This window comes from Abrus precatorius, unplaced genomic scaffold (genome assembly GCF_003935025.1).
Source record: "Abrus precatorius isolate BTA unplaced genomic scaffold, Abrus_2018 Scaffold5, whole genome shotgun sequence".
In the NCBI taxonomy this organism is placed as follows: Eukaryota; Viridiplantae; Streptophyta; class Magnoliopsida; order Fabales; family Fabaceae; genus Abrus; species Abrus precatorius.
In genome coordinates this window covers 13209416-13236877 of record NW_020874395.1, presented here as the reverse complement: position 1 = coordinate 13236877, position 27462 = coordinate 13209416, and the positions used below count along the sequence as shown (strand labels likewise).

Below are 27462 nucleotides of genomic sequence, written 5' to 3'. Positions count from 1 at the left end.
TATGTTGTACATGAACGTAATTCTATTATCTTTTCTACAATTTATTTGTACTAGTTACCCAATTAAAATATTTATTAAAAATAAAAAAAATTAAGTGTATATTGAGAGACTTTTTAAATTTATAAATTTTAAAAACATTAATAAGATTAAATTAAAGTAATGGAATTTTTAAATTTTAAAAATAATTTATGAAAAAATAAATATTTAAATTAAGATTAAATAAAAATAAATAAATGTTCCAGTAACAAACTGAGGTTAGATTATCTTTCATCAATGCAAAACTTTCAGGATGCAACAAAAGAGAGAATCTTTTTAAGATTGTACAATCTGAAATGCTTTCCGGGTTAATTTCACTCATATACATGGTTTTGGGTTGGGTGTCTTGCAAATGTGACAGATTCTACATTTGACACTGAGTGTTGATCAATATCTCCTATTTCCCGAAAATGAGTATGGCAAATATCAGATTGTTTTTTTGTTAAATTGAACCGTGCACGGCTTCTGCATTCGATTCATCTTGGTTAATTAATTGATAGAATGGTTCTTGAACCCTGAGAACATGAAAAATGCAATGGAAAGATAGAATGTCAACAAGGGACATGGCTAAGTTCCAAACAAGTAAAAATTTTGGCCATACTGGCACAAGATTTCTATTTTCTTCTAATTTTACTTTCTTTAGAAGCATTAGCTCTTTGTAATGGTCATAGGTGATAATTGAATAAAGGAAAGAAAATTGATGTTTTTTCTAATCTTTTCTTCAGTTCTTGCTGCTGAAAAAGAAGATATATTCTCCTAAAGTTTCTCCTGTGGCAACTAGTTGTCACATTTTCAGGTCTGCAAACCTTGAAGCATGCGAAGATCTTCTTGAAGCCTTTTCTTGGAAATCCAGAACTACTCCATCTAGTTCAGAATGAAGACAAGTGATAAGAGTGATAAAAACACTCGATTCAAGAAAAGATTAAAAAAGAAGAAAAAATAACATTTAGTTACGGGTTTGGAAAAGATAAAGAAGAATTCATTCATGACTTCTCCAGGGTGGAGGGTCAAAAGAAAGGATATTGAATACACCAGGGTATGCTTCTATTTTTATAAACAAAGAATTCATTAAGAGAAAAGAAGAAACAATTACACGAGGATACCTAAGACACACTACTTAAAACTAAAAGTCCTTTGGTATACACCATAAAAAAGCTAAGTGAACCAAATGATCCCACCTTACACTCCAGTCAACTGCAAATTGAGCATAATGCCAAAGCCTTTTAGAATCTCTATTGACACCAAAACCTCTAAAATTAATACACACGAACTTCTGGACCTCCTTGGAGAAAACCCAACGAAAGGAAGCTCCTGAATAATGCAAAAGCAAATGAGAAATCACTTTCAGAACTCAGATCTGCACATGTCACAATAATCAGGAGACAGCAATTAGAGGTCTTCGAATTTGAAACTAGACAAAAATTCAAGATATGTAGTAACAGTTCTCACCAAAATGGCACATTGCCCAAGGACTTAACAAATTTGATAAAAAGAACAAAGTAAAATCAATAAAGGATTAAAGGTAAGGACCAAAACTTGTAGCTTACAAAATAGGCAGACAAGCAGCAGCCTTCCTGTGTGAACCTCACCTTTCATGTTTGCCATGAACAAAACGAAAGAATTTGATTTTGGTCCTGAAGTAATTAAAAATTAGTCACTTTATGTTTATCAAAAAATGAAGTAATTTCCAAATATATAAATAAATACATACAAGATTGTATCATACAAGGAGATACCCTTGTCTAAAATAATTTATATACTTCTTACCACAACATCTCACAGGAACATAATGTACATGAGTTATCTTTGTAGGCAAATTAAATCTGTCGTGGAGTCTCAGAATTAGAAGATCGGCCTCATTTGCTTTGATACACAAAAGAATCAACGTGTAAGAGAAATGACTCAGTTCTGGCATTTAAAAGAGTAAGCTCAGTATTAGCATTATACCCTGGGGGAGGTAGCAAGTTCCAAGTCTATAGCCAAATCTAGTTTTCAATTTCAAAAAGGAATGGTGAATCTAATATCCCCCTTGCTCCTTTCCTGTTTGAATACATGAATCCCGATAGTGGATGCACCCTCACATGTAATTGTTGCAAGGTTCCATTCATTTTCTGAAAGTGATTTGACCGGATCATCATTGAATTTTTTCATTTGCATATCAAAAAGATAGGTATGATCCAGTTCCATAATGTCAACAACTGAATGCTCAATAGTAAAGAAAAATTCATTGCCACTGATGATCACATCCATATCATATTCACCCCATGTCAAGGAAGAAACAATGCAGATAGCTATGCCAGGAAATTTGTTACGAAACCAAAAAGATATTGATGGTTCCATGCTTTGATGCTCAAACCACTCTGGAATCCTTGCTCCTGGAAAACAAAATTCAGTGTTTCCAGCTTCATGCAATTCCTATTATTCATAAATGATTTCAAAGTTTATCAATATTAAGATAGAGTATCAACAATTCAATCAAATACATAATAAAAAGGAATTAAAACCTGATTTAGTAACATGCTTCTAGATGAGGAAGTCAAGGATATGCAGTTTATTGCATTGAAATAATTTAAGTTTGGCGGAATCCCTTGGATTTCTTCGAGACAATAGCAATCATTCAACATAAGCTTCCGTAAAAAGTGACATTCTTTGATGCATTCAGGAAGAATTGTGAAATTACTGCACGATATGACTAATTCTTTAACATTAGCAAACCATGTGAGACCTATTGCCAAAGATTCATTTGACAGGTTGGTGTATTGGAGATAAAGATGTGTCACATTTGAAGACATCATCAAGCTCACTTTTTCTTTACCCTCTTCCGGTTTTAGCAATAGTTCTCCTTTAAAAATGAAAATAGAAATCACAGCTAGTTCTGGCATCGTGACAATGCTACCTGGTAACTTAACATCTTCGATAGCATCCATTGTTAGTCTCTGAAGCCGAGTTAGATTTCGAAATGAAAATGGAAATTCTTTTATGGAAACCTGAAACAACATAAGCTCTGTTATGTTTTCCATCTTTCCTAATATTTCTGGAAATCTTTCTAGACTTGAACAATATGAAAGTTCAAGTTTTTCTAGAGACGCCAACTTGAGGGGTGGAAAAATCCTAAGCTTCATGCAACCTTCAGCTCTCAAGACTTTAAGTCTGTTTAGTAAGCCAACTGAATCATGAATTGTAACTAAATTATAACAACCATAAAATGAAAGTTCTTCTAAATTTGGGAGACCAGATAAGTCATTTATCTGAGTTAAACACTGACATGAGTCAAAGTTTAAAACCCTTATATTCACGAACTTCTGCAAAAAAATGAAAACAAAGAAATCAGAACAAAGTGAAGAGTCTTAAAAGTGAATTTTTTAATATATAAGATCTTACACTTGCCTTATTCACAAAGCTAGCCCACTTGAATGATGTAAAGTGATCATAGGGAAACTTGCATGTGGCAAGTTCCTTTGGATAAAAATCAAATGGTAAATCTTGTGAAGGATATCTCCACCACTCCAGTAATCTTAAACTATTTGGAAGATGTTTGGGACCCTTGGAAAAACAGCCTATTTTAATAATAAGTGTTTTGAGGTTTTTCATCTTCTTGAAGGCTTCTCCATCCCAATCTACTACTACTTCTTCAAAAAAGGGGAAATTCAGATGTATGATTTCAATGTTACTAGTTCCCTTTTAAAACAAAAAGAAACAAAAGCACAAATCAGCCAAAAAACAATGAATATATGTTAGGAGTTCAACGCAAACATCTATACAAATTTACACATATAAAGTGTAAAACAACAATTGTGATGTGAGTATATGACAGTCAAAAGAGATAAATCATGATTAAAGATGAAAAACTAAATCATCCGTATTAGTCTTACCGTATTTTCTTCCAAAACATGAACTATATCCTTTGGAAACCATAACCTACTGCGTTTCCCAGGCTCCATTGGTGATTCTTGTCGGACAATTTCTTTACCCATGTCCTCTATCAAATCATGTAATGTCACCTTATCATTTGAACTAAGGTTTATGAGAGATTTTTCAAGCAACACTCCAATTTGATATTTCATGCAGCTACCATGATGAGCATAGAGTATATCTTCAATCTCAGCCAATCGATATCCTTTGAAGCAACAAGCAATATCAAGAAAAACACACTGTTCATCTTCCTTCAAAGCATCAAAGCTTACTTTGAGTATCTTTTGGATCTGTTTATCAGGAATCCTTTTATACCCATCTAATGCAGATTGCCATTCTTCTATACTTTTTCCAAACAAATTGGAACCTATTACTACCAATGCCAATGGAAGTCCAGCAGCATAAGCTACTGCACGGTTCAAGACATCCATGTAATCTGGATCAACTTTTTCTGTTTTAAAAGCCTTCCAACAAAGCAATTGAAGAGCATCTCTCTTACTTAACTCCTTTAATTGATATGTTCTGGTAACACCATGTCTTGCTAACAAGTGTTTGTCCCGAGTTGTAATAATAACCCTGCTTCCAGAACCAAACCAATCAAATCCTCCAACCATGGCCTCCAATTGTTGTAGATTGTCAACATCATCTAGAATCAAAAGAACCTTCTTCCCTTGGAGCCTATGTCGTATTATTGAAATTCCTTGTCTAACACTTGCCAACTCAATTTCATTCTCTCCAAGTAATTCTGAAAGAAGGATCTTTTGGAGATGTACTAACCCGTGTTTGTTTGATTTTTCTCTAACACTTGGAAGAAAACATAAGCCTCGAAAACAGTCAGCAATGAAATTATAAACTGCTACAGCAAGTGTAGTTTTACCTATTCCTCCAATTCCATGGATACCAACCACATGGACTCTATCATCTAAACCAACTTCCAGAAGCGAAATTACATTTTTCACGTGGGAGTCCAATCCAACTGGGTAATCAGCAATCGGAAAAGCAACATGTTTAATCATTCTTGAGACATCTTTAACTATCTTCTCGATAAACTCATGTTCATATCCATCCCTGCCCATCAAGAGAGTTTGTGTCAAGCCATATTAATCCATCGTATCCATAATTTCCATCCTTGTTTATTACATTTCAGATCATAATAATTTCACAGATAAACTCCAATGTGATTTCTAATACACCCCAACATAAGCTCCAATAAAAAAGTTCTATTCATTTGATTCCATAACAAGTGTCCTTAGACATATGCTAGCTAAGGAATCAAAAAGAGAGTTTTTTTAATCAAAAAGTGTAACAATGCACTCTCCTGTTACTTCTAAGACACATCCAAAACATGATTTTCAATAAGAAAAACAAAATAGAATTAAGAACATACCCGTGTTTGAAATGCCAGCCAGACAAGTTAGCCACTTGGCGAAGAGCCATTCGCCAATTCTGCACCTTTTCCATGTTGTTCTTGAACTTCAGTTCCTGCCTAGCCAATGCTTCACCATAAGTCCCTCTCTGATGCCGCACGTGGGAAGGATCCACATGGTAAAAAACGGGCAAAACCAACCTACCCTTTGCTTGAAAGCTATGAATGATGTTGACAAGTTCATCTAAGCAAAAAGAAGAAGCAGCATAGTTATTGGAGAAGACAGGAATGGCAATCCTTGACTCTTCAATGGCCTTGACAAGTGCTGGTGTGATTTCTTCCCCTCTCTGAAGCTCCTCATCATCAATAAAGGTTCGGATTCCTCTGTCATGAAGAGCTTTGTAGAGATTGCCAATGAAACCGTAGCGAGTATCAGAGCCTCTGAAACTGAGGAACACATCATAGGTGAATTCATAACTAATTGAAGCGTTGAGGAATGGTGGCACAGCCATCAAATGAAAGCTTAGTAGAGTGAATGTTGTGTATAGAAATTAAACAAAAACAGAAGAGAAACAGATATAACGTACAAAATAAATGAGGAAATTCTTTTTCTCTTTTACTTGTAATTCTTACGAATGTTGTTTAACATTTTTTTATTAAGAGCAGAAGTCAAAAGCAGCAAGCTAAAAAGTACTAGCTAGCTTTAGGCACCGAGATTATTAAATTAAAATAGTTTTTAAAATAAATAATTTAAATTATATTGTGTTATTATTTTTATATTTTATAAATTTTAAAAATTAATTAAAACTAAAATTATATTATATTAAATAAAACTAAGTTAAAAAGATAGAATTTTTAAAATAAAAATAAATAAATTCAGAATTTTAGTCAAGATTGAATTAAAAACGTTTAATACCGGAAAAGACATGAGAAATAGAACTCATTCTTAAAGGTGTTCTCTCCTTTGAGTTATTTCTAAAACATACTCTTGTTTAAGAATTAAGACCTGCATTTTATTTTTATATATAAAATTAGATATACGTTTGCAAATATTAAAGGAATGAGTAAACATCTTTCAGTACTCAAAATTGTATGGGTTGAATATTTTACTCTTTAAAATTTAAAACACCTTTATTAGTACCTAACTTTGTAAAAAATCATGCATTTTATTCCTTTGTCATTGATTTTGTTTTTATCAGTTAGAAACTAGCAAAACATTTTTCAAATCTCATAAGTGTCCGATGCATAAATCTGGATAACTACCTTCGGAATTTACTCTTAAAAGAATATTCAGTACTATAAAAAGAATGCTTCGTGTGGAGTTTGTTTTGTGGCATTACAAAAACAAATAATCTAATGTCCCATAGTATTGATGCAGACACCACAGAGCGAGGGAGGGAACTTGTAGATTCTTTAGCAAGGTCTGATAAGAGGTTCCGTTGCAAATTTTCATGGTACTAGTTAAAAGATTAAAAGTAGTAACTTTTTAAGGGAAAGTATTAGCAACGCTGTCAGATTTTAATATACCTCATTGTAATTTTTACTAAAATATTTTTGAAGTTTATTTTATTTATATTTTTTTAGTATAAATTACGTGTAATTTTTTTATTTGACTATACTATTTTCAGCCTAATTGATTGTCTCGATAACTATTGGTGATTTTGCAATTGTTTATGATGAGCATCATTCTGCCCTCAAAAGAAAATGAAGTACACTAGTGAAGGACTAGAAGATCGATTTGGACAAAAAAGAAAAGGATCGATAAATGATTGTTCAGTCTTTCTAGTCAGAAGACTGAACTATAATAATATTCATTTTTCTACCTATGCATATAAATGCTCGGGAAAAAAAACAAGAGAAAACAATATGGAGCTTAGCATCAACATAAAAAGCTTTAAGAACAAGAAATGAACCTGATAGTGGAACTCACGTTACTCATTTTATTGTCAAACAATAAAATAAAAAGGCAACTTGGAGCAACCAAGATTTCCTTGAAGATTCATGAGCATTCTCTGACATTGCAGGACAAAAAGTAGTGGGAACCAACCCACATATGCAATGAACGCGACAAAGGGTTTTTCCTCGAACAAGCCCTTACTTTTCAGTCACACACTCACATAGGAAAGAAAGATAAGAAACAGCCAATTTTTATGGATTTGTGAAATTTAACAATTAAAGTTATTCTGTACTTTTAACTTTTATTTATCAATGCTCCTTTTCATTATAATTAATTGTTTGTTTCATAATTGTAAACCCGGTGAAGGTGATATCTCGGGGCAGCTATGAAATCGAGATTAATCACTTAAACAAGCTTGTGCATAAGAAATTTATCCAATAATAGAAGGAAAAATTAAAGCATAATAAATAAAGATTGAGCATTAACCTAGTAAAAGTGCTACATATAATATGAAGAACACCAGCTTTACACATATGTGGTGACCCCTCTCCCATTTCACCAGAACCGGTTACTGTGACTGGCTCACAAACAATTATGAAGGAAAAAAAAAATTCAACCTCTAATTACCATATCAAACACAGCAAAAGTCAACAAAAAATTACAACACCATATTTTTTGCATCATCAGTTAATAAAAGTCCTTCTCTCAACTTAGACAGTCACATTGCTGAAAAGCCTTGATCGAACTGAGTCCAAATCTGAAACTTCTTTTATGCTGCAAAAGTTCAGGTTTTATAAACTAAATGAATTTCAAAACAAAAATAAAAAATAAACAATTTCATGTAGACAGTGGATTTTAGCTCACAATAACACAGATTAAGAAATAGCATACCAATGCCATTCATTAAGAAAGAAGAATCAGAAGAACATGCATTAATAGATATAAATATAATGAATTGAAAAGCAAAATAATTAATGTTGCATGCATTATATATTCATTTGAACAAGTATTAACTACGTATCAGCTAGTCAACTAATATTCCTGCCTACATACATGTCACCCCCCACTACCAACACGCACACTCAAAATTTTATAAAACAAAACAACTCTAACCTAATGACCTATAAATTCTATCACAGACATGTTCATACCCATAGAAGAGATTCACTCTCTAAATGCACAGAGATCTAATTAACAGTAAATAGGAAGAAACCCACCAGTACATAACATCTCCAGTAGGAACCAACTTCTTGCAGATCCAGTCTGGCACCAACTTTTCCAGAGATTCAATCTGTTCTTCAACTTCTCCTATAGGCATGACAATATCAGTTAGCTACTTAATCTATTAATAACAATAAAAAAGAAACCATGTACCTTGTAAACAACAGAATTAGAACATACTAATCTCAACAAAATCAAAACTGTTCATGAGTATCTTTTGCAGGAGCTCCTCTTTCGTGAGTGGAGCTCTTTTGACAGATTGAAATATAGAGTGAATCACATTAACCAGATTCAGCAATGATGAGGATTTTTTATGCAGTGTATCAAAACCAGCTTGATTTTGGTTGGTTTTTTCAAAAGAGTTACCAAGGCTCTCTTCTGCCTGCATCAAAAAACCAAGTTACAAGAAAGAAATCACTTTCAGAAGAAAAATATTATCTTTTCAATAAAAGTTTGCAGGGTAAATAATTGAAAATTCACTCATGACTTTTCAAAGGAATCTTTAAGACATTAAGGCCACTGAACATGATCAAAAGATGCTGTAACAAGAACATCAAAGATCTTACTGTAAATTAGTAGTGTAGACTCTCAAAGCTAGTAAGTGCGGGGGTCAAACTCAAAAGAAGGGATACTATATATACACAAGGTTATAAATAATAATAACCAATAAGTATTACTATTTACAATTCTTAAAACTAAGCAAAAATTCAGAATGTATGGTAACAATAGTCTTAAATGCACATCACAAGCGTTTACTTGTGAATCATGAATATGTAACATATTTGAGAGGTACCAGAAAAGTGAAGGAGGAGAATAGGAAAAAAAAAATGCAAACTGAATAAAGAGTGTTTGGTAAATCCATTGTTGTAAATCTAGAAAGAGAAAGGAGCAATCATATTAGTACACCACTACACCCTGTGGACATCCTATTTAATATATTAACTAGAATTATAAAATCATAAACTCGTTATGAACAAAAACTAATGTTCCATGACTATCCTGATGTTTTCACTTTTAATCTTTCAAACATATCTCACTCCTTATTATCTATTCATAGCCATCGCCTTTATCCCACTTTTTTAATATATCGCCATATATGCCCTCATAAATAGTTAGAATTTAACATGAACTATTATAATATTAGAAAATAAATTGCTTCATTCAAAATGGAATATTTAGTGTTAAAAGTATGACATGACAAATCAGTCAAAATTTAAAACAGGTGTGAGAGAATATGGCATACCTCCTGATGTACAGAAACAGAACCAAAAGAATTGCAATCCTCACACCATCCTCTCCTAGATTCAGGGAAGCGATCAAATTCAGGCGGAGCTTCACTAGATTCTAACTTGTCTACTCTAATGTCCAAGCCATCATCACCTTCCATGAGGGAAAAGTCAAGCACTCTTTTTGCTGGCTTATGACATGCTGTTGACTTTTGGCTAGGCATGTTCTGAAGCTTAACATCAGATGTGGGCAATAATCTATCAGGTGCTGACTGGACAGGTGTCTCTGTCATTAAACTATCAGCAGAGCAAGAGACATTTTTCATATCTGGACTTTCAGAATTATTGCAACTAACAGAATGTGGAGGGCAGATCACATTTACTGGTGTATTAATAACATTATTAACATGAGTTTTCACTTCTGGTGATTCGTTCTGGTGCCCTTTTTCTGTTTTCAGATTATCTGCAAGATCAGATAAAGGTGCATATTCTTTCTGCCATGTGTTTTCGCTTTCTTGGTTATCCAGGCAATCAGATGCATGAGCTGGTGGCGTAGTTTTTGTGGATGACAAGCACTGGACTTTTTCTGTCTGTTCAGCAACACTCTTCCAAGAAAAATGTCTTTTAAAAGATTGATACAATTGAAATTTCTTCTCCAGCAACGTTTCAATTTGAGTGGAAGTTGACACACGTGCTGTTGAAGAATTTGCATGTGAAGATTCAAATGTAAATTCTTTAACATGTGAATCTTCACAAATCAAGCTACAAGCTTTTTGACTAAAGGGTTCTGGCAGTATGGCCTCCGGAATATCAGTAACCTTATCAACAACAAAGCCAAAAAAAATTGACGGCATGAGTTCTTTTGAATCATTCACGCTTCCAAATTTCTCAAGCTAACTCAACCATAAAAGCAAATAACTGTGCCTGACCCAAGGGAAGGCAGTTATTAAAAGTAAATCCTAACCACAAAATAACACGATACCACACATGATGGTAGAGGTATCAGATCATTCAGATGTATACCTCAGACACAATCAAACAAGTTCCAGAACAAGCTCCGATTGGAGTAGAACAAAGGAATTTGACCGCTTAAAATAATCCGCATGACAGCTACAGATTTAGATTACAGAATATAGAATAATCCCGTACCACTGTTAAGATGGTGTAAATTGCAGCTTCAAATACCGCAATTACAATTAACAAGGATAACAACTCAATTAAATACGTTACCTCAGGATGCATATTAAAGAAATCAATCAGCCTAGAATTAAAATATTGCCGAAGAGCCAGATCAGCAGATTCGCCAGAACGATCTTCCACAACCTCAAATATCAACGTGATCTTCATATCAGGAGTCATACACAAACTCTTCTTATCATGAACAAGCACCTTATCTATGCATACACCTTCGGGAAGTATATACTTCATCTGCGCAAGATGGGCATAGGAGAATTTCCTGGAAATAAAACACAGTAACACACTACAGTCATTTCCTTAACCCATCAATCAAAAGCTTCAAATGGATGGCAACAATTAATTAATTTGGGGCATTTAAAGAATAAAACAATTACCTCTTCGAAAGAACTTCAACCTGGCGGCAAATATTTCGAAAAGTTGGAGTCTTTTTTCGCAGATGCAGCAATCTGAGTGAACAACTCATATGACTAAACAAATCTGCAAGTGTCCAGTATCTGAAAAAACAAAATTAAAAAAAAAACATAAATTACACTTTTCTGCAAAATTCAAAAAATAAAAACTGAAAAGCAAAATTTGCCAAAAAAATTTTTTAAAAAAATGAATTTAATTATGGCGCGTACTTTTGTGGAAGCTGGGTTTGTCCCTCTTTCGATTTGATGAGTAAGGGTTCAGTGTTCTTCTGTGGAGTGGGGCATGCAATTGGATTATCAACTGCTTCCAGAATCTTCTCACACTTCAAACCCAGAGCATTTTTTGAAGATTCCTCACACGCTTTTTTATCTTGATCCATTCTTCAACAACAACAACAAAACGACGACGAAGTAGCGAAAACTGTAGAACATTGAAAAGCAGTGCATGAATTCAAACTGCAACGCGAAGATTTCAGCGTCGTTGCATTGGAACGAAACGGTGATTCGAGAAAGAACGTTTACCTGATGGAAACCCTAGCTGAGTTCACTGTGTTGCCACTTGCGAGGGAAAATGTGTGGATTCAAATATTTTTCTCCTTCGTCGTTTACTAAAGTTATAAAATATGTTACACAATTATATTTTAATTTGAATTCATTTGTGTTCTAAAGATAAGATTGATTAATTTGGTATATCTAGAAAATAATTATATGTTTCATTATTAAAATAAGATTAATTGTTTATATATGAAATTTATTTAAAATTAAAATGTTGATTATTGATTACATAAGAAAAATATGAATTTAAATGGAAAAAAGTGCATTTATAAACAAAACGTGACATGAAATTAATTTAGGCACATTCTGTTTGAAATTTTAACATGATTTAATATTTTAGTATGTTATTGATTTTTTTGTATTTGATCGGTGTAGGATAGAGTAATTCTCATGTAGACATACACTTAAGACACAAGTTTTATGCATAATGGATTGGAAATTAACAATTATCTAAAATACAAATTAATCAAATATTGTATAAATCTTAAAGAGAAAATTTGTAGGATTCTAATTTTCTTTTTATTTTACAAAACATGTCTTTACACAACCATGAAGCCATGGAAGACAAAACTAGAAACCACAAAATCTTTTTTCTTAGTTTAAAATGTTCGGAACATTTTCAAACACTTTAAGAGCTTTTTTAATAATTTTTTATGTATTTATTTACTTGTCTATTTAAAAAAACTTATAATTGACTTTTATAAATTGTTTTTAACTTATTTCAATAAGCTTATTAATATAACTTGTTAAAATAAGTTAATTTTTATCTTTTTTTACAAAAAAAAATTTTATGTGTTATAAATTTATGATTGATAATATGTAAAGCTTACGGCTAAAGTACGTGTGTCCAAGAATTCAAGGGTTATTTTTATTTTTTGTTTTTACATCTTAAAAAAAATAACCCTTGAATTCATATTTCTTTTTATATTTTTTTCCAAGGTTCAAAGATTTAAAAAAATGTCAAACAGCACTTACAGGTAAAAGTGTTAAAAAAGAATATTATAACAGAACACAAAAATAAATAAATAAAAAGACCAATTACATATACTTCAACAAAATAAATTAGACTATCCTAAAATATTGAACACAACAAAGTAAAATTAAGACTAAATCCTAAAATCACTTTTTTTTTTCTAACAAATAACTGAGTCACCAGAGAAAAAATGCTTTTTTTTTTTTTCTCTTAACATGAAGGCAAATCAACAAGATCATAAGTTGAATAATCATTTTCAGCAAGTGGATTTATTGTGATAGATTGGTCATAACAGAGCTTTGGTAATGAAAAATGCAATTTTAGAAGTGATTTGTAAAGAATTTTTAAAATGCATTACATCACTTTCAGAAATTAAATTTTAAAATTGATTTAAAAAATTCTTCTAAAATGTATTAAATACCTTTTCAAACACGATAATAAAAAATTTTCGTAAATTTAAAAAAAAAGAAAGAAAAGAATGAAGCAAAAGATAATCTCCCTAGTAATGGGTATTGGGTAGAGTCAGCCAATCTACTGGGTTGGATCCATACAAAATCCAAACAAGATCAAAGAGCCAAGGTCCACACACATATATGAAGACTCATGAAAGATAAATATCAGCTGTTAAACTTATATGATCATATCATATAAATTACATTTGTAAAAGTTTAGATTAATTCAAATTTATTTGAGTCCTTATTTATAAACATTAATTTTAATGTTATGTATCTTTTAAAATGTATGAAAACAAATTATTAAATACATTTCTTTAATTATTTAAAATTAACAAAAATTAACACTGTTAAGACAGGTTGTCACACCATTACAATAGCATATTTCCAGTTTAATAGTTTTCTCTTTACATAATTTTTATAAATTACTTCATCAAATTGAGTTACCTACAGTTGACATATAATGCCAAATAATTTATGGAATGTTATAAAATATTTTGTTAGAATATTATATAAAAACTTTACTCCATCATAAATATTAAGAGATTCAATTAATAAATATTAAACAATTAAAAGTAAAAATTTCGCACAGGAAGTAATCCTGATATAATTTACTGTATTTTAAATATATTTTAACACAAATATTTATTAATTAATATTTTAATTAATAGTTTTAAATTGCTATTAAATTTAAGAATAATTTAAATTCTGATTCTGTTAATCAATGCTCTAAATGTATTGATAAAAATAATAATAAATAATATTTTTATAAACAAATTATGTCAATTGTATTAAAAATTGTTAAATTAAATAAATATTTTTAAAAGTTAATAATATATTAATATTTGTGAATATTTTATTAAATTATTAAACTATATATATAAAGATACATAATAAAAATTTATATATAATATTTAATAAAATATTATAAAATATAATATGAATATTAAATTTTTTAATAATAATTAATATTATATCCAATTTTATTTATAGAAAAGTCTAATTCATCGTTACAATAAATAGTAATTATATCTTACAAATTTATATTTTAGTCTAAAAAGACTTATAATATTTATTAATATCTTATGTATTAAATAATAAATATACCTGTTTATGTAAAAAAATAATTAATTTAATAATATAAATCTCACAATAAATAAGAATTTTAATGAAAATTAGTTAAAAATATGTTTAAAAATAAGATTGTATTTATATAATTTAATGAAAAATATTAATAATTATTTAATGATATTTATCAATTTTTTATTATATAATATTAGATTGATATTTAAAAATCGTAAATTATGTATTTGTTGCTGGGTTCCTGCAATCGTTCATAATTCCAATGCAAGAGGAGTGTTCATAGTGGACCCCACAAATGATTACCATTACGTGTCTCTTTTCTAAACCACTCAACGTCATTTCTCTGACCCCACTCACACTTTATCCACGTATCTCATATTCATTGGCCCCACTTCTCAACGTTCTCATTGTCTTTGAGCCAAAGCGACGTAAGCGTCGCTGAAAACGGCAACGTTACGTGCTTCTCCCACGTGTCCGCAACGCTCGTCGTTCGAAACTCCTGTCGTCTATCGCGTTTCGACGGCGGCACGTGTGAGTCACGAGAAACGTTGACGTCACTATTTAAAAATTATACACGTGCGTGCACGTGGGAAACCCAACAGTCTTAATCGGCGTAGATGAATTATGATTGGACCAACATACCGAGCCGGAACAAAAGGCTAATTACTTGCAATAATTGGACCATTTTTTCGTTGTGTGATAGAATAAAAAATTTTATAATGAAAAAATTATAAGATACTATAGAATTAATATATTAATAATATTGAATATTTTAATTTTTAATAAAAAATTATTAATTTTTTTATTATACATCTTTAAATACACATTAAAAAATTGATAATTATATTATAAGTTATCTAATTTATTTGAAAGGATAAATAAAATTTTCTTCTAATGCAGTAACTGCGTGTAAATGAATTTCATTAAATTCTCTAAAATATAATTATTTATCCCATTAAATAATTTAAACAAATTCTTATATTATATGTTATTTTCTTTTAATTAAGGGTTGCTTTTGTTGTTTATTATTTTTACGCTATTGTATCAACTTCAATGAACGTTCGAAATTAAATAGTTTTTCTTTGCACCAATAAACATTTAAGAAAACGAAAAGATAAATAATGTTTCAAATTAAAGCAATGATTTGGGAATTGGGACCAATTTCATGGATCTTCGTTGCTAGCACGTCCTCATATATTTGCAACATATGAGATCTCAAAAAGATATTATGTGAAACGAATAAAATCTGAATGGGAATATACGATCTTCACTATGTATATTTATATATTTAGAAACCATTTTGTTCGAGACTTTTGTTTCATTATTCTAGTTAATCATGAGGATTAATGATTTTAGTCTGTGAGTTATGCATGCATGGCTATTATTAACCAATTATAATTGCAAGTTGCAACCCATTTAAACACTTTACGACCAAACTTGGGACACATTTACGTGCAGTTTGTGTTTGATGAAGTGTTCTTCAATCAATGATCAAGTTTTCTGGTTTTGATAAGTCCTTCACACCTGCCAGCAAAAATTTATATTGCAATACTCTGTCTGGAAATTGTTCAAGTGTGTTTTGGGAGACAACTCCCCTTTATTACTTTAGGGTCTATTATCATAGAATATATATATATATATATATATATATATATATATATATATAAGAAATTATATTAGTAAGTCTAAAAAATTTTTATTTAATTTATATATAATAATCGGTAAAATAATAAATTATAATATGTTAGAAATAAATTAAATAAAAAGTTTAGTTGAATTATAAAAGCTTTTAGACTTTTATCGATTGTAAAAAAATGATTTTTTATACTAATATAAATTTAAAAATTTTTATATTTAATCTAGATTTTTTATTTAATTTATATTTAATAGGTTATAATTTATATATATATAACCCGTTAATTAAGACATTATATTTCTTAAAAATGTATTTTTTATTATTATTGGTTTGACTTGAATATAAACAATTGAATTAATGAACCGTAAACTAATATTTTTATTGATTTAATATTAAAATGATCCACATTTAAGTAAAATTGACTGAATTTAATGTGACAAGTCTAATGACAGCCAACATAAAGACAATTCTCCAAAGCTTCGTGTCCGTCAGTTTACATGAGTTTCTTCTTTCATGTCGTTTTCATTGAAAGTAAGTGCAAATCAAACAAAATTAATATAAATTCATAACACTTTTATATGTGTATTATATCTATCACTCATTCACTCTCTGTTCTCATTGTTCATTGATGTATCATTTTATTTTATCTCAGTTTAGTAAGCTTTTAAAGTTATTTATTATGTTAATTATTTTGTTTACAAAAACTCTCAATAAAGACAAAGTAATTATTAAATAGAGAGTAAAACAATATATACTAATAATTTTAAGATAGTCTTAAGAAAAATTAATCTGAATATATAATTGACAAATTTAATGTCATTAATGTTAATGAAATTAATTGTATTTTTTAAATTCTTATAGAGTAATTTAAAAGATTTTTTATATGAGTCATATTTATATTCAATAACAATATACAATCATGCACTTAGGTTGTATATATAATAATGTACTTAAAGCATAAAGGGTAAATAATACATAGCATGACATTTAAGTTGTATACACACGCACACGTAGACACACACGCGTATAACATTTGAGATTATGTTGTCTAATGTGTTATTAATCGCATGCACACACGTGTTCTCTCTGTTAATTACTTTCTCTAATTTTGTTCATATTCTATTTGTCTTCTGTGCATGAAAATCTTGTTTCCCCTATACGTGGAGCTTGAAAATTCAAGTTGGATGCGAATGATTAATTTTATAAAAGCTTTAAATTTGAGATATTCATTAATATTATATATATTTTTAGAATAAAGTATAAAGTAACAAAATGTAACTACTTTTTATCAGTCTTAATAAATTAAATACTTGCTTTTTATAAATAAAAATAAAAATAATATTTTGTTATTTTTTTTACAGACAAAACATATATTATTAGAGAGAGTTTAAAAAAAACTTAAAATTCATATAAATAGAAAAAAAAAAACTAATACTTACTTAGTAAGATAAAAAGTAAAAACATACTTATAAATAATTAAGATGAATTCAATTATGTGGGTTCAAATACAAATCAGCTAACAAAATAAATTCTTCCTTACTATTTCTAGAATTTTAGAATAATAAAATTTAGGACTTCCATCTCATCCAAAATACTATTAAAAAATACGATTATATTTTTATGTAACCACAAATCACATTATACTTACTCAAATAATTAATAAACATATTTATTCTCTTTTATTACAACTAACACCAACTCAATAAAGTAAGTGAGTAATACTTTGTTATAGTTACTTAATTACTTTGTTAATTTATGCATATTCTTTTATTTTGAAAATGGATATAATTAAGCACTACTTAGACATACTAATTAAATTTAGTTTAAGTATATTGCAGTATCAAACATTTTTATATTATTATTTATTATAAATTATCATATAAATAAAATTAATTAAATTTTATAATAATTAATATAAAAATTATATCCATTTAATTAACTAGTAAAGTAAAATTATATCTATTCAATAATTTTAATGACAATAAATAATCTCATATGGTTTCTTTACGTAGAAAAATGGAAAGTAGAAAAATGGAACCCTAATAATGACTTACGTACATATCAGCTATGTTTTATATGCATGAACTGATATGTAAAATAGACACAAAATAATTTAATAATTTCATCGTCATTATGAATAAAAGTTTCAAATTCAAATTTTTTTTAAAACATAATTTTTTTTTATTTCAAAGTTTAAACTATGATAAATAATCTCATATGATTTCCTTACATTATTTTGTTAATTTCCATCTGTCTAACCTAATGATAACGATAACATTTCACCTTTTCAAATCTATCTTATCCTTCATTACACGCCATTGAAATTTATGCAGACAAAGCATTGATATCATAATTCATAGACCCTCTACTTGCCAGGTAACTAATGTGATTTTATTTGAATAATATCATATTCTCTTATAACATTTTATTATTAAGTATTCTATTAAAAGAAAATAATTTCATTTAATATTTTAAAAACATAAAAATATTTATCTTTTCGTTTAATAAATAAAAAGTAATGTATGAAGAACTGAAGATATAAAATTATTCAATTTATATATTTTTGGGAAAAAAAAACCTCAGACAGCAACTCGATTGTTTGTGTTTAAATATTTTAAAAAACTTCACAATTATTTTTAAAAATGTGTTTAATAAAATAAATATTGAATAAAAATAAAAACTGAAAATAATTAAAACTAAAGAATAGTTTTAAATTTCTAAAAATGTAAAATTCATTAAATAATAATAAAATTAAACCTCTAAGAAAAAATAGTAAAAATATTTGCAGTGTCAAAAGTCAAAATTCGTTTACAATGCAGGGATAACTTAATTGACATAGTGCCCTTTCATTTTCTAACTATAGTTCGTGTGTCTCTGTCTAGAGTGTAGGTTAGGACCAGTGTTTAATGTGCAAGTATACATATAACATAACAAAGAATGAGATTAAATACATAATTTAATCTAATGTTAATTAATAAATTATTAAAATTTTAAAAAATGTAATCTTTTTTCTTAAATATTTGATAAATTCTTCAAATCATTATTAGATCAATATAAAATTTTTAAATAAATTAATATAGATAAATAAATAATTTTATTGTTTATATTTACATATACTTTAAAAAATATTATATTTTAAATAAATTTATAAATAAAATAATAATATTTATATTTTTTTATGATTAATCAATTTAATTTAAATTTAAATAGTTAAATTAATAAATTTTAATGCTGATACAAAATCAATTTTATTTTATAATACAGTGTCATATTTAGATGATTAAATTTAATTCTGAACTTACTCTTAAAAATAAATGAATGTCTTTTCATACATATATAGATTGTCCAATAATTAAAATGAAAACATGTTCTATTTTTGTTTCCACTTTCCAAGGAAGGCTTTGTATACTGTATCTATCTCTGTTGGATGTTGCTCTCTCTGAAGCAAAAGCTTTTGAGTCCCATTCTTTCTAAATTTTGGTTCTGCGATCTTCAGTACAGGGTGGCTCTGCTGCTGGGATCTTTCAAAATCTCTTCTTTCTTTGATTTTGAATTGAATTGAATTGCTTGATGAACCCTTGTGCGTTCAATTGATTCCCTCAGCTTCCTGAATTTCCTACCACTGTGTTGTTCATGGTAAAAGACCCATTAGCATCTGATTCTATTTTAACCCTTGAGTTGGAAGTGATAAGATTTAAGGCTGAGAAGAGTGAGGAAAATAAATGATTGCAACTTTGGAAATTGTTCTAAAAAAATGGTTTTTTTTTTTTTTTTTTGGATTGGTACCATTTTAGATTATTCCAGTTTGAATCAGCTCAACCAGTTCAAGTTTGGAATTGGGGTGAATTTGGAAAATGGTTTTTGGGTTTGTAAAATTGTAATCCAAATTCTGTAAAATTCAGGATTTGTGTGGTTTTTGGATCAAACTAATGGACCATTATATCATTTGTTTCAAAAATTTTGATCTTTTAATTCTCATTTATCCATTTCTGGTTTTATGGGATTTCTTATTTATAAAATTTCTGAAGATGAGGAACAAATGAAATGATGTATGAATGGGAATGTTCCTTTGTGATTCTGCAATTGTTGCTTGTTTAGTTGTTTTCGATTTCTTTGGAGACCCTTTACTCACAAGAGTTTCAGCAGTTTTCTCCTTGAAATATAGAATATAAAAACTTTTACTTGACGCTACTTTACCTTTAAGTGTTGAAACCGTGTAAGCATGGTGTAATCTTTTGAAGCCTTTTCTCTTGTTGTCACAATTAAACGTTGACACGGACAACACTTGTCATGTCTCATGCTGTTCTTGTGATGCTGTCACTTTTTTTCTCTATTTCTTTCTCAAACTCAAGTCTCTACCTGTGAATTTTTTGTGCAGAGAATACCATAACTTTTGACTTGACCAGTCAACAGCAAGGGCAAAGGACAAGGTTCGTTGTTAGATAAATCTTGGGTGCTTATATTTAATTAAGATTATGAAGCTTTTTGACTTATTTAGGAAGTGTATAAAGAAGAGGGAACCACTAATGTTGCTGAAAACAGCCCATAGAAAGGTACAAGAATAATGCTACTGAATAAAATATTTGGCAATTTTAAAATAATGTGGAGAGTCCCATTACATGTTAGATGTAATGCTGCTCGTGAGTAACCTACTACCACTTTTTTGTTGGTTGGCAACTTGCCATTTAATTAGTCATGTTGATGGCTTTTTTAGTGTTAATCTCTCAGCTTCCTCGCAAGCGTTCTCTAAAATCCTAGAACTTTAATTTGTCATTGGAATATATCGTACTTTATTATTAAATTTGTGCTACTTGATGTCATGGACAATAGAAACTCACTATATTCACTGAAATAGAGATTTTTGGGGTGATTCACTGTATTGTTTTGTACCAGCATTTGTAGACATAGCAAGCCTGCAAACATGGGCTGTGTGGTGTCAACTCCTAAGGACTCTAATGGAAATAGAAGGAGGCCAGGGAGTATCGGTGAAGTTTCGGTATATGTTCCTGGTCTGAGAATTCCTAAACCTGTTGATTTTGTTCAATCACTTGGTGATTATTTATCCAAGAATATAGTGGAACGCCTATCTGCTCATAGAACACGTATAGTTGTAATGGCTTGCCAAGAAGGTCCAACAATTACAAGAACAAAAAGAAAAAGTGTTACCCAGCATGGTTAGTTTTAGCAACAATAGAAGTATTTTATTATAAAGAAGTTACTCTAATTTAGTGAAGCATCAACGTCATTTGATATTTTCTGCAGGAGGTTCAACGCTGGCTGATCTTCTGCAGGCTCTTGAAGATTACTTGCCAGTTCTTCTGGGATTAGTTAAAGATGGTAAATCTTGTGTTAGTACATTTGAATGTGATGTATGCTCTGTGCAAGACTGGTATTGATTACGGTTGCCTGTTTCTATGGTGCAGGAAGCCATTTACAATACAAAGTACAATTTGCTTGGGTGAATCAAGAGGACTACAAAGAGGTACTCCAAATTTTCTTTTTAAACTCCATACATCACATGTTTCTGAATTTGATGTGAAAACTGAAATTAACTTTCTATACTGAAGAATGCTGATTGATTTGTTCTCACTACTTCATGCTTTATTGTGTGCTGTTATTGGCACTCTTTACAGGAAACAACCATGTCTAATGCTTGGTATGAGGTGTTGTCAGTTTTGCATTTGATGGCAACACTATTACTATCACAGGCTAATTTATTACTGCTTCCAAGACCATCCACTGATGGTCATCAGCTGAAAGTATCAGAAGGTAAGTAATACTACCAAAAAAATTTTGTGTGTCAACAATATTTTTGTCTTGTCCTTGGATTTCGTATTGCTCAATAGTTAATATATCAAACTGCAAAAGTACATTTTGGAATAGATTAGTTTAGACCTCAAATTGGAGACACTCCTGCCATCAATGCTTTACTTTTTTTAAATAATCTTGTTTCTTCTGGGTGTGTGTGCAGTGGATGATTTTGTTTTTCATCTACTAGTATGGTATCCAATAACTGGCAGACATATGCTTTGTTTCTTTGTTTTTTCATTTTTTCCTTAATCCAAATTATATTATCCTTATGTGAAATTTGAGCTTTTGGTATGTGCTAACAGAAAGCAGACGAGCCTCTGTTGATATCTTCTTAAAGGCTGCTGGATATCTGGATTGTGCTGTCAGACATGTTCTTCCTCAGTTACCTGTGGAACTCAGGTCTGTACAAATCCAATGTACGCAATAAATTGGCTGTCACACTTTTTATGTAATCTAAATGGCCATCTTCATTCTTTTAATGTTTGTTTCTTTGGTTCTGGTTTTAGGAGAAATTTACCTGTTGACCTAGCAGAAGGAGTTCTTCGAGCACTCTGTCTACAAGCATTGGGACAGGTATTAATGTTTCTTTTGTAAGGACCCACTAAATGATGTGCCATTTGTCTTGTTCACTAATGGCTAAAACTAATCTGTTTCATTCACATGGAAAATTTATTGTCCACTTATCTTCTCACAAAGTTATGTCGAGTTGAGTATTCAAACACTTGACTTATATTTGTCAAGGTATATTTATGCATCCATTGTAATTTTATGTTCATTTCTTTCATATTAAAGTCCATAGGACTGGTTTACCTGGCAATAATGCTTATGATTCTTCAGTAAATGTTTTTTATGGCGATAATAACTTTGTTCTCTCAGTGCTGACAAATATACTGACAATTTGTCCTTCCAACCCCATAATTGTAATTTTTTTAAGGCTTTTCTAGGGGAGTTTAGTTCTATCTTCAGCATGGACTAGATAGGATAGGAAACAATTTCAAAGAAACCCTGGCATGATGCTCAACTAAGTTTAGGCCTAAAGCTTGACCCAATTATGTAAATAATTTATGCTTCCTCACTACGATTAGAATAAAAATCAAAGAGGTTAGAGCTGCAGACTTTGTAATGAATAAATTAATATATCCAATATAAAAAGAAAATATCCAGACATGCTTAGAATTAGACAGATTCACTGATCATCAGGGGCCATTAAACTAAAAATCCCCTCATCTTCTCATAGATACTTTATCTCCCTGAAAATTGAGGACAATTTTCATTTTGATCTTCTAACATTAAAACACGGCCATTTTTAGCTTTTTTGGTCAATCAAATTCTGCATAGGTTTCTTCTTTAAGAAAATGCAGAAATTGTTTGAATAAGTTGTTGTAAATACAATTCTGTTATTCCAACCGCTAAAAATTGATACCATATACCATTATTTCTTTCTCTTAGAATCTTTTCGCATCTGAAACATACATCCAAATATAGAAGGGGACACCTTTAGGTGTCTATTACTAGTGGTACAAGCAACATTTTCCTTATAAATTTATCCTTTTTTTTCTTAGAGGGCTGGATAGTAAGCAAACTTTGTTATTGCATGTGGAATAACTAAATCTGAGGACAATGTATTTGACTTTTATGTCTCTTATTACTTGACTTTGTCCTTATAATAAAAGAAAGTAATGAATTGATAAGGGTGAAAGGTAGAATGGAACAAAATGGATAGACTATATTTTAACTCAAACTCTTGTTCATTCTTTTGGTGTTTACAATATATTTCAAACACTTGTTTTCAATCCATCATATATAAATTCTTACAAATTTTGTTCAAGAAATGTAATAATAGTTAAGATTTTTGGGGCTACTGGTGTGCTGTCTCACTCTAAGAATTTGTGAGATTCAAAAACAATTGTATTTGTATCATGGATCTTGGGGGGAGAAAAGTTCCTTGGATAATGGTATCGATATTGAATGGAATCTTGGAGAAGGAAAATATTCAATATATAGATGTAAATACCTTTACTCTCTTTCATATCTATTTTGGATGTATATTAGTTTATTTCTTCCCTATTTCCTTTAGGGCGTAGACATACAACTTGGAATGGCAATTGATAGCGCCAAAGCCACTCTTGCAGTGAAGCGCAGGCTTGCATGTGAGATGGTGAAGTGTTGGCAACAGGTATGATAACTTGTTTTGTATGGGATCTATTCTTCATTGTTTTACTGTTTTTATTGGAGGGATTGGTTCTCTTATTTATTTTTGTTTGTATCCTATATTTCTTAAGGAACTCTTAACTTATTTCTCTTGGATCTGTACTGTATTCCTAACATTTTTTTTCTCCTATGGCATATCTTTGTCTCTATTCTATATGCACTAACTATTTATGTGTGCTTATGCACTTATGTGTGCATTAGTGAGTTAACATGGTGCATCTGATCAGTATACATTGCTATGATTACTCTGTTTATTTTACAGGCTCAAGACAACATTATGAGTCTTCCTTTAGCAAATGGTTGGGGTGAAAAACATTGTCTTTTTGTGAAATGGAAATATGTTGAAGCAAAGGTATGTGCTTTTTCCCCTTGTTAGATGCTTATTTATATTTAATTATCATGTCTTACTCTGTAGTAACGAGTGTAGATCAATTTTCTGGTTTATATATTACCTTAAGCAAATAAATGGAGATGAAAGTATAAATCGGTTCAAATAATTGATCTTTTTTCTACACCTTCAAGATGAAATATGTAGTTTGTGTGAAAAATTAGGAAGTTGAAGGGATTGAATCTTTGTGTTTCTTATGAGACCAATTTGAGTTGGAGTAAAGGTATATTTGATTGATTGTTTATAACTGATGCTTTTTGGTAATGGCTAAAGTCTGATGAAATATTTGCCGAGCTGTTACTAATTTTGTGATAGATGATGAGGACGATTAAATCTCTAACTATCAACAAAATCCAAACGCCTTTGATATTCTTGGACCATAATATTTTGTCATGTAGTTGCATCTTACAGTTTAGGTACTCTGATAAATGTATTTTAAGTCCTTGAGAATTGTTTCATTATATTTTTCAGATTAATTGTATGAATACGAATTATTCATGAATCTGCAGTCTGGAAGAACTATTAAGTGTTGAGTTTTGTTTTGTTTTGTACTTGTCTGCTAAGTACTTCTTAAATTTCACCTTAAAAAAGTATTTTCTGGGCATAATGCATTTTCAAATTTATATTTTAGTCTATTAATATTTGAGAGCTCATTTTGAGATAAGAAAAATGCTTCCTTGTAAGAAAATGTGATTGATTAGCTAACGGATTTCAGCTTGGTTAATGTTCTTTGTTTCTGGTTCTAGAATATTTTGATGAAGTCTTTCTTAGTAGTGAGAAACAGTTTGATTGGATATACGAGACAAGTTGTCTGCATAGTAGCTGAGGTGTGATAGTAAATACTAAAGTAGTCTGATATTTGTTTTATTTTGTATGCTCTCAATCATATTGGATTCCATGAGCACCATACGTACATGAAGCATTGTGCAGAAGCAAGTGATATTTTTGTTGTAATGATTTTCTAGGCTGCAGCGTATTATTATCATGGTTTGATTCTTGATGAGGGAAATACAGAGAAATCTCATGGGATGGCTGTAGCTGCTTTGCAAGCAGCGGATGAGTATTTCACAGAAAGCAAGAAGTTGTGTGAGGCATTCAATGCAGCGCCTCCATTGTCAAGGTCATCCTTTTTCTTCCCTTTTACACATTGTTATTTTCTTATCCACTTATCTGCCCTTAAAAGCAGTTTGTTTTTTCCTTTTTTGACACAAAAAAAGAACTCGCCGAACCAACAGTAAGAAATAAGTCATGTGTTTTCTAAATAATGTGATACCATCATTAATGGTGATCATCTCTTGTAGCTGGGACTGGTAGTGAGTACTTACTACGTATGTTCCAATTTCTATTTAACTCTGCAGATGTGGCCATGTCTGCTTATTTGCATGAAAGTGCATGACACTGGCTCCAGAATTATAAGTACCTTAGAATGCGCATAATGCCTATGTGATTGTTGATGTAAAAATACTATAATTGCATTTGTCATAATGATTTATGATGAGTTTTCATTATAAAATACCATCTCATCTTGAAGTTCAGATAATTGTGGTTTAAGTTTCTAGTTTTGCAAGGCTATTCCTAGAAAAGTGGAGTCTAGCTGGTAAAAGCAGTTGTTCACTTCCTCTTTCTTCCTTTTCCTCCTTCATTTTAAGAGAGAGATTGAGTGATAAATGAAAAGGTGAGCTAGTGCACAAGACTATCCCTTTAAGAGGGGTTTGGAAAAGGTAGATGTATGTAGCCCTACTCCTGTGACCTTAAGTCATAAGGCAACAACATTATTGTTGTGCCAGTTCTCAGATGAGTCAATATTCAATACTTTCAACTTTCCACGACCTTTTAATAATTTTTTTGAAGAGCATTTGTCAAACATGATTTATGTGCTGAATCTAGTTGTTTGAGAATTATGATGACCAATGACCATGGTTTTGACATACTTTGATGATCATGTGCTGTGTTATGGTCCCTCTAACTGGAAGTCATGGTTGCAGAAATCCACCACTTTGGGGGACCATGAAATATCTCTCTGAAAAAATTCCGAAGGATACTTCAAGCAAGGTGCGAATTAACCGTGATTTGTACTCTTATGAGAGGTAAACTTTCCAGGGTGCATGATAACTTGTTGCCTTACTGAAGTTGCAAAATATTTCTTAGTTAATGTAAAAGAAATACTATGATTAGTAAAAACATATGTTGTTCTTACTGTTACAGGATCATGGAGACAGCACCAACATTGCCTGATTTTTCCTTGGCCTTGAAACCAGATGAATATCAACTTCCTCCAGTGGACTCCTCTTGGAGTACAGAAAACATCAAAGGGGGACAAACTGATCCTAACAATCTCAAGAGTGACATATGATCAAATTCAATGAATGTGCAGACCTCAAAAAAACATTGGTCTACCTGAAAGATGTCAGTCAATGGGTGTTTTTCCAATTCTTGTCAATAGACAAAATCTAGTTTAATTGAATATTTTTCCACCTTTTGCATTTATTATTTTTTTACTTCCTATATTAATTTCCTCCTCCCCCAACAGTATTTGAAAGATGCCCTTCAAATAGAGGTTCAATGTAAATTGTCCTCTTGCCAAAACCCGAATAATAACATTGCTATTTCATGTCCTTGTAATGGCAATCACATCCAATTTTTAAACCCAGTTTGTGTAAGGATGGTGTGTAAAATTGACTAGTGCATTGGCTACATTTCTTTAATATCATTGTTTTTAAGTGCAAGAGAAATTGCATTTTTTGCTAGCTCTAGGGGCACGGTAGATAGATGTTTCCATTACTTCACTCCTAAACAACGGATTTACGTTAGATGTCCAGCCTGTTTGTGTAGGAAGCCAACCTCTGTTGTGGCACAATAAAAAATCGTTTGCTACTCCCTGAAGAAGCAAAGGAATGTGTGTAAGCGGAATTAAGATAGTAGTGCTAACAGGCCTAGATGTGGCTACATATCGTTGATGTCACTTAATAAACAAATGAAATGAATTCACTATTAGTGCTAAGGGAATTATGACAAATTAAATTAATTTAGAGGATTAATCTAAATTCAAACACAAAATCTGTAAGGTTCCACTGATAGAAATTGGAAA

The 27462-nt window shown here is 30.5% G+C and overlaps 3 protein-coding genes and 1 long non-coding RNA gene across 8 annotated transcripts; 1 reads left to right on the top strand and 3 right to left on the bottom strand.

The window, feature by feature from the left end:
- Window positions 1-2034: 2034 nt before the first annotated feature.
- Window positions 2035-5826, bottom strand: LOC113868059 (TMV resistance protein N-like). Its single transcript, XM_027503617.1, has 5 exons — window positions 5336-5826; window positions 3909-5016; window positions 3424-3714; window positions 2541-3335; window positions 2035-2451 (listed from the first exon to the last, which is right to left on the bottom strand). Exons 1-5 carry the CDS (start codon window positions 5824-5826, stop codon window positions 2035-2037), a joined length of 3102 nt encoding a protein of 1033 aa, XP_027359418.1.
- Window positions 5827-7921: 2095 nt separating this feature from the next.
- LOC113866709 (CDT1-like protein a, chloroplastic) lies at window positions 7922-11086 on the bottom strand. The gene is made up of 5 exons (XM_027501518.1): window positions 10889-11086; window positions 9676-10551; window positions 8613-8814; window positions 8429-8519; window positions 7922-7985 (listed from the first exon to the last, which is right to left on the bottom strand). The coding sequence occupies exons 1-5, from the start codon at window positions 11084-11086 to the stop codon at window positions 7922-7924; spliced, it is 1431 nt and encodes a 476-aa protein (XP_027357319.1).
- A 165-nt stretch (window positions 11087-11251) lies between these two features.
- On the bottom strand, window positions 11252-11825 carry LOC113868061. The gene is made up of 3 exons (XR_003505210.1): window positions 11788-11825; window positions 11476-11686; window positions 11252-11349 (listed from the first exon to the last, which is right to left on the bottom strand). It is a non-coding gene; the product is annotated as an uncharacterized LOC113868061 (long non-coding RNA).
- Window positions 11826-19341: 7516 nt separating this feature from the next.
- LOC113868060 lies at window positions 19342-27030 on the top strand. 5 transcript variants are annotated; one of them, XR_003505209.1, is made up of 15 exons: window positions 19342-19600; window positions 20343-20394; window positions 20463-20517; window positions 20858-21138; window positions 21227-21301; window positions 21388-21446; window positions 21598-21733; window positions 22078-22174; window positions 22282-22348; window positions 23853-23951; window positions 24249-24338; window positions 25340-25494; window positions 25733-25829; window positions 26360-26461; window positions 26580-26615. XR_003505209.1 is itself a non-coding variant. In XM_027503618.1 (14 exons), the coding sequence occupies exons 4-14, from the start codon at window positions 20886-20888 to the stop codon at window positions 26725-26727; spliced, it is 1281 nt and encodes a 426-aa protein (XP_027359419.1). In that variant the 5' UTR covers window positions 19342-19600; window positions 20343-20394; window positions 20463-20517; window positions 20858-20885; the 3' UTR covers window positions 26728-27030. The 5 variants fall into 5 exon arrangements, 4 of the variants coding, with proteins under 4 accessions (XP_027359419.1, XP_027359421.1, XP_027359423.1 ...); XM_027503618.1 differs by lacking the exon at window positions 25733-25829 and having other exon boundaries at window positions 26580-27030; XM_027503620.1 differs by lacking the exons at window positions 20463-20517; window positions 25733-25829 and having other exon boundaries at window positions 26580-27030.
- Window positions 27031-27462: the final 432 nt, after the last annotated feature.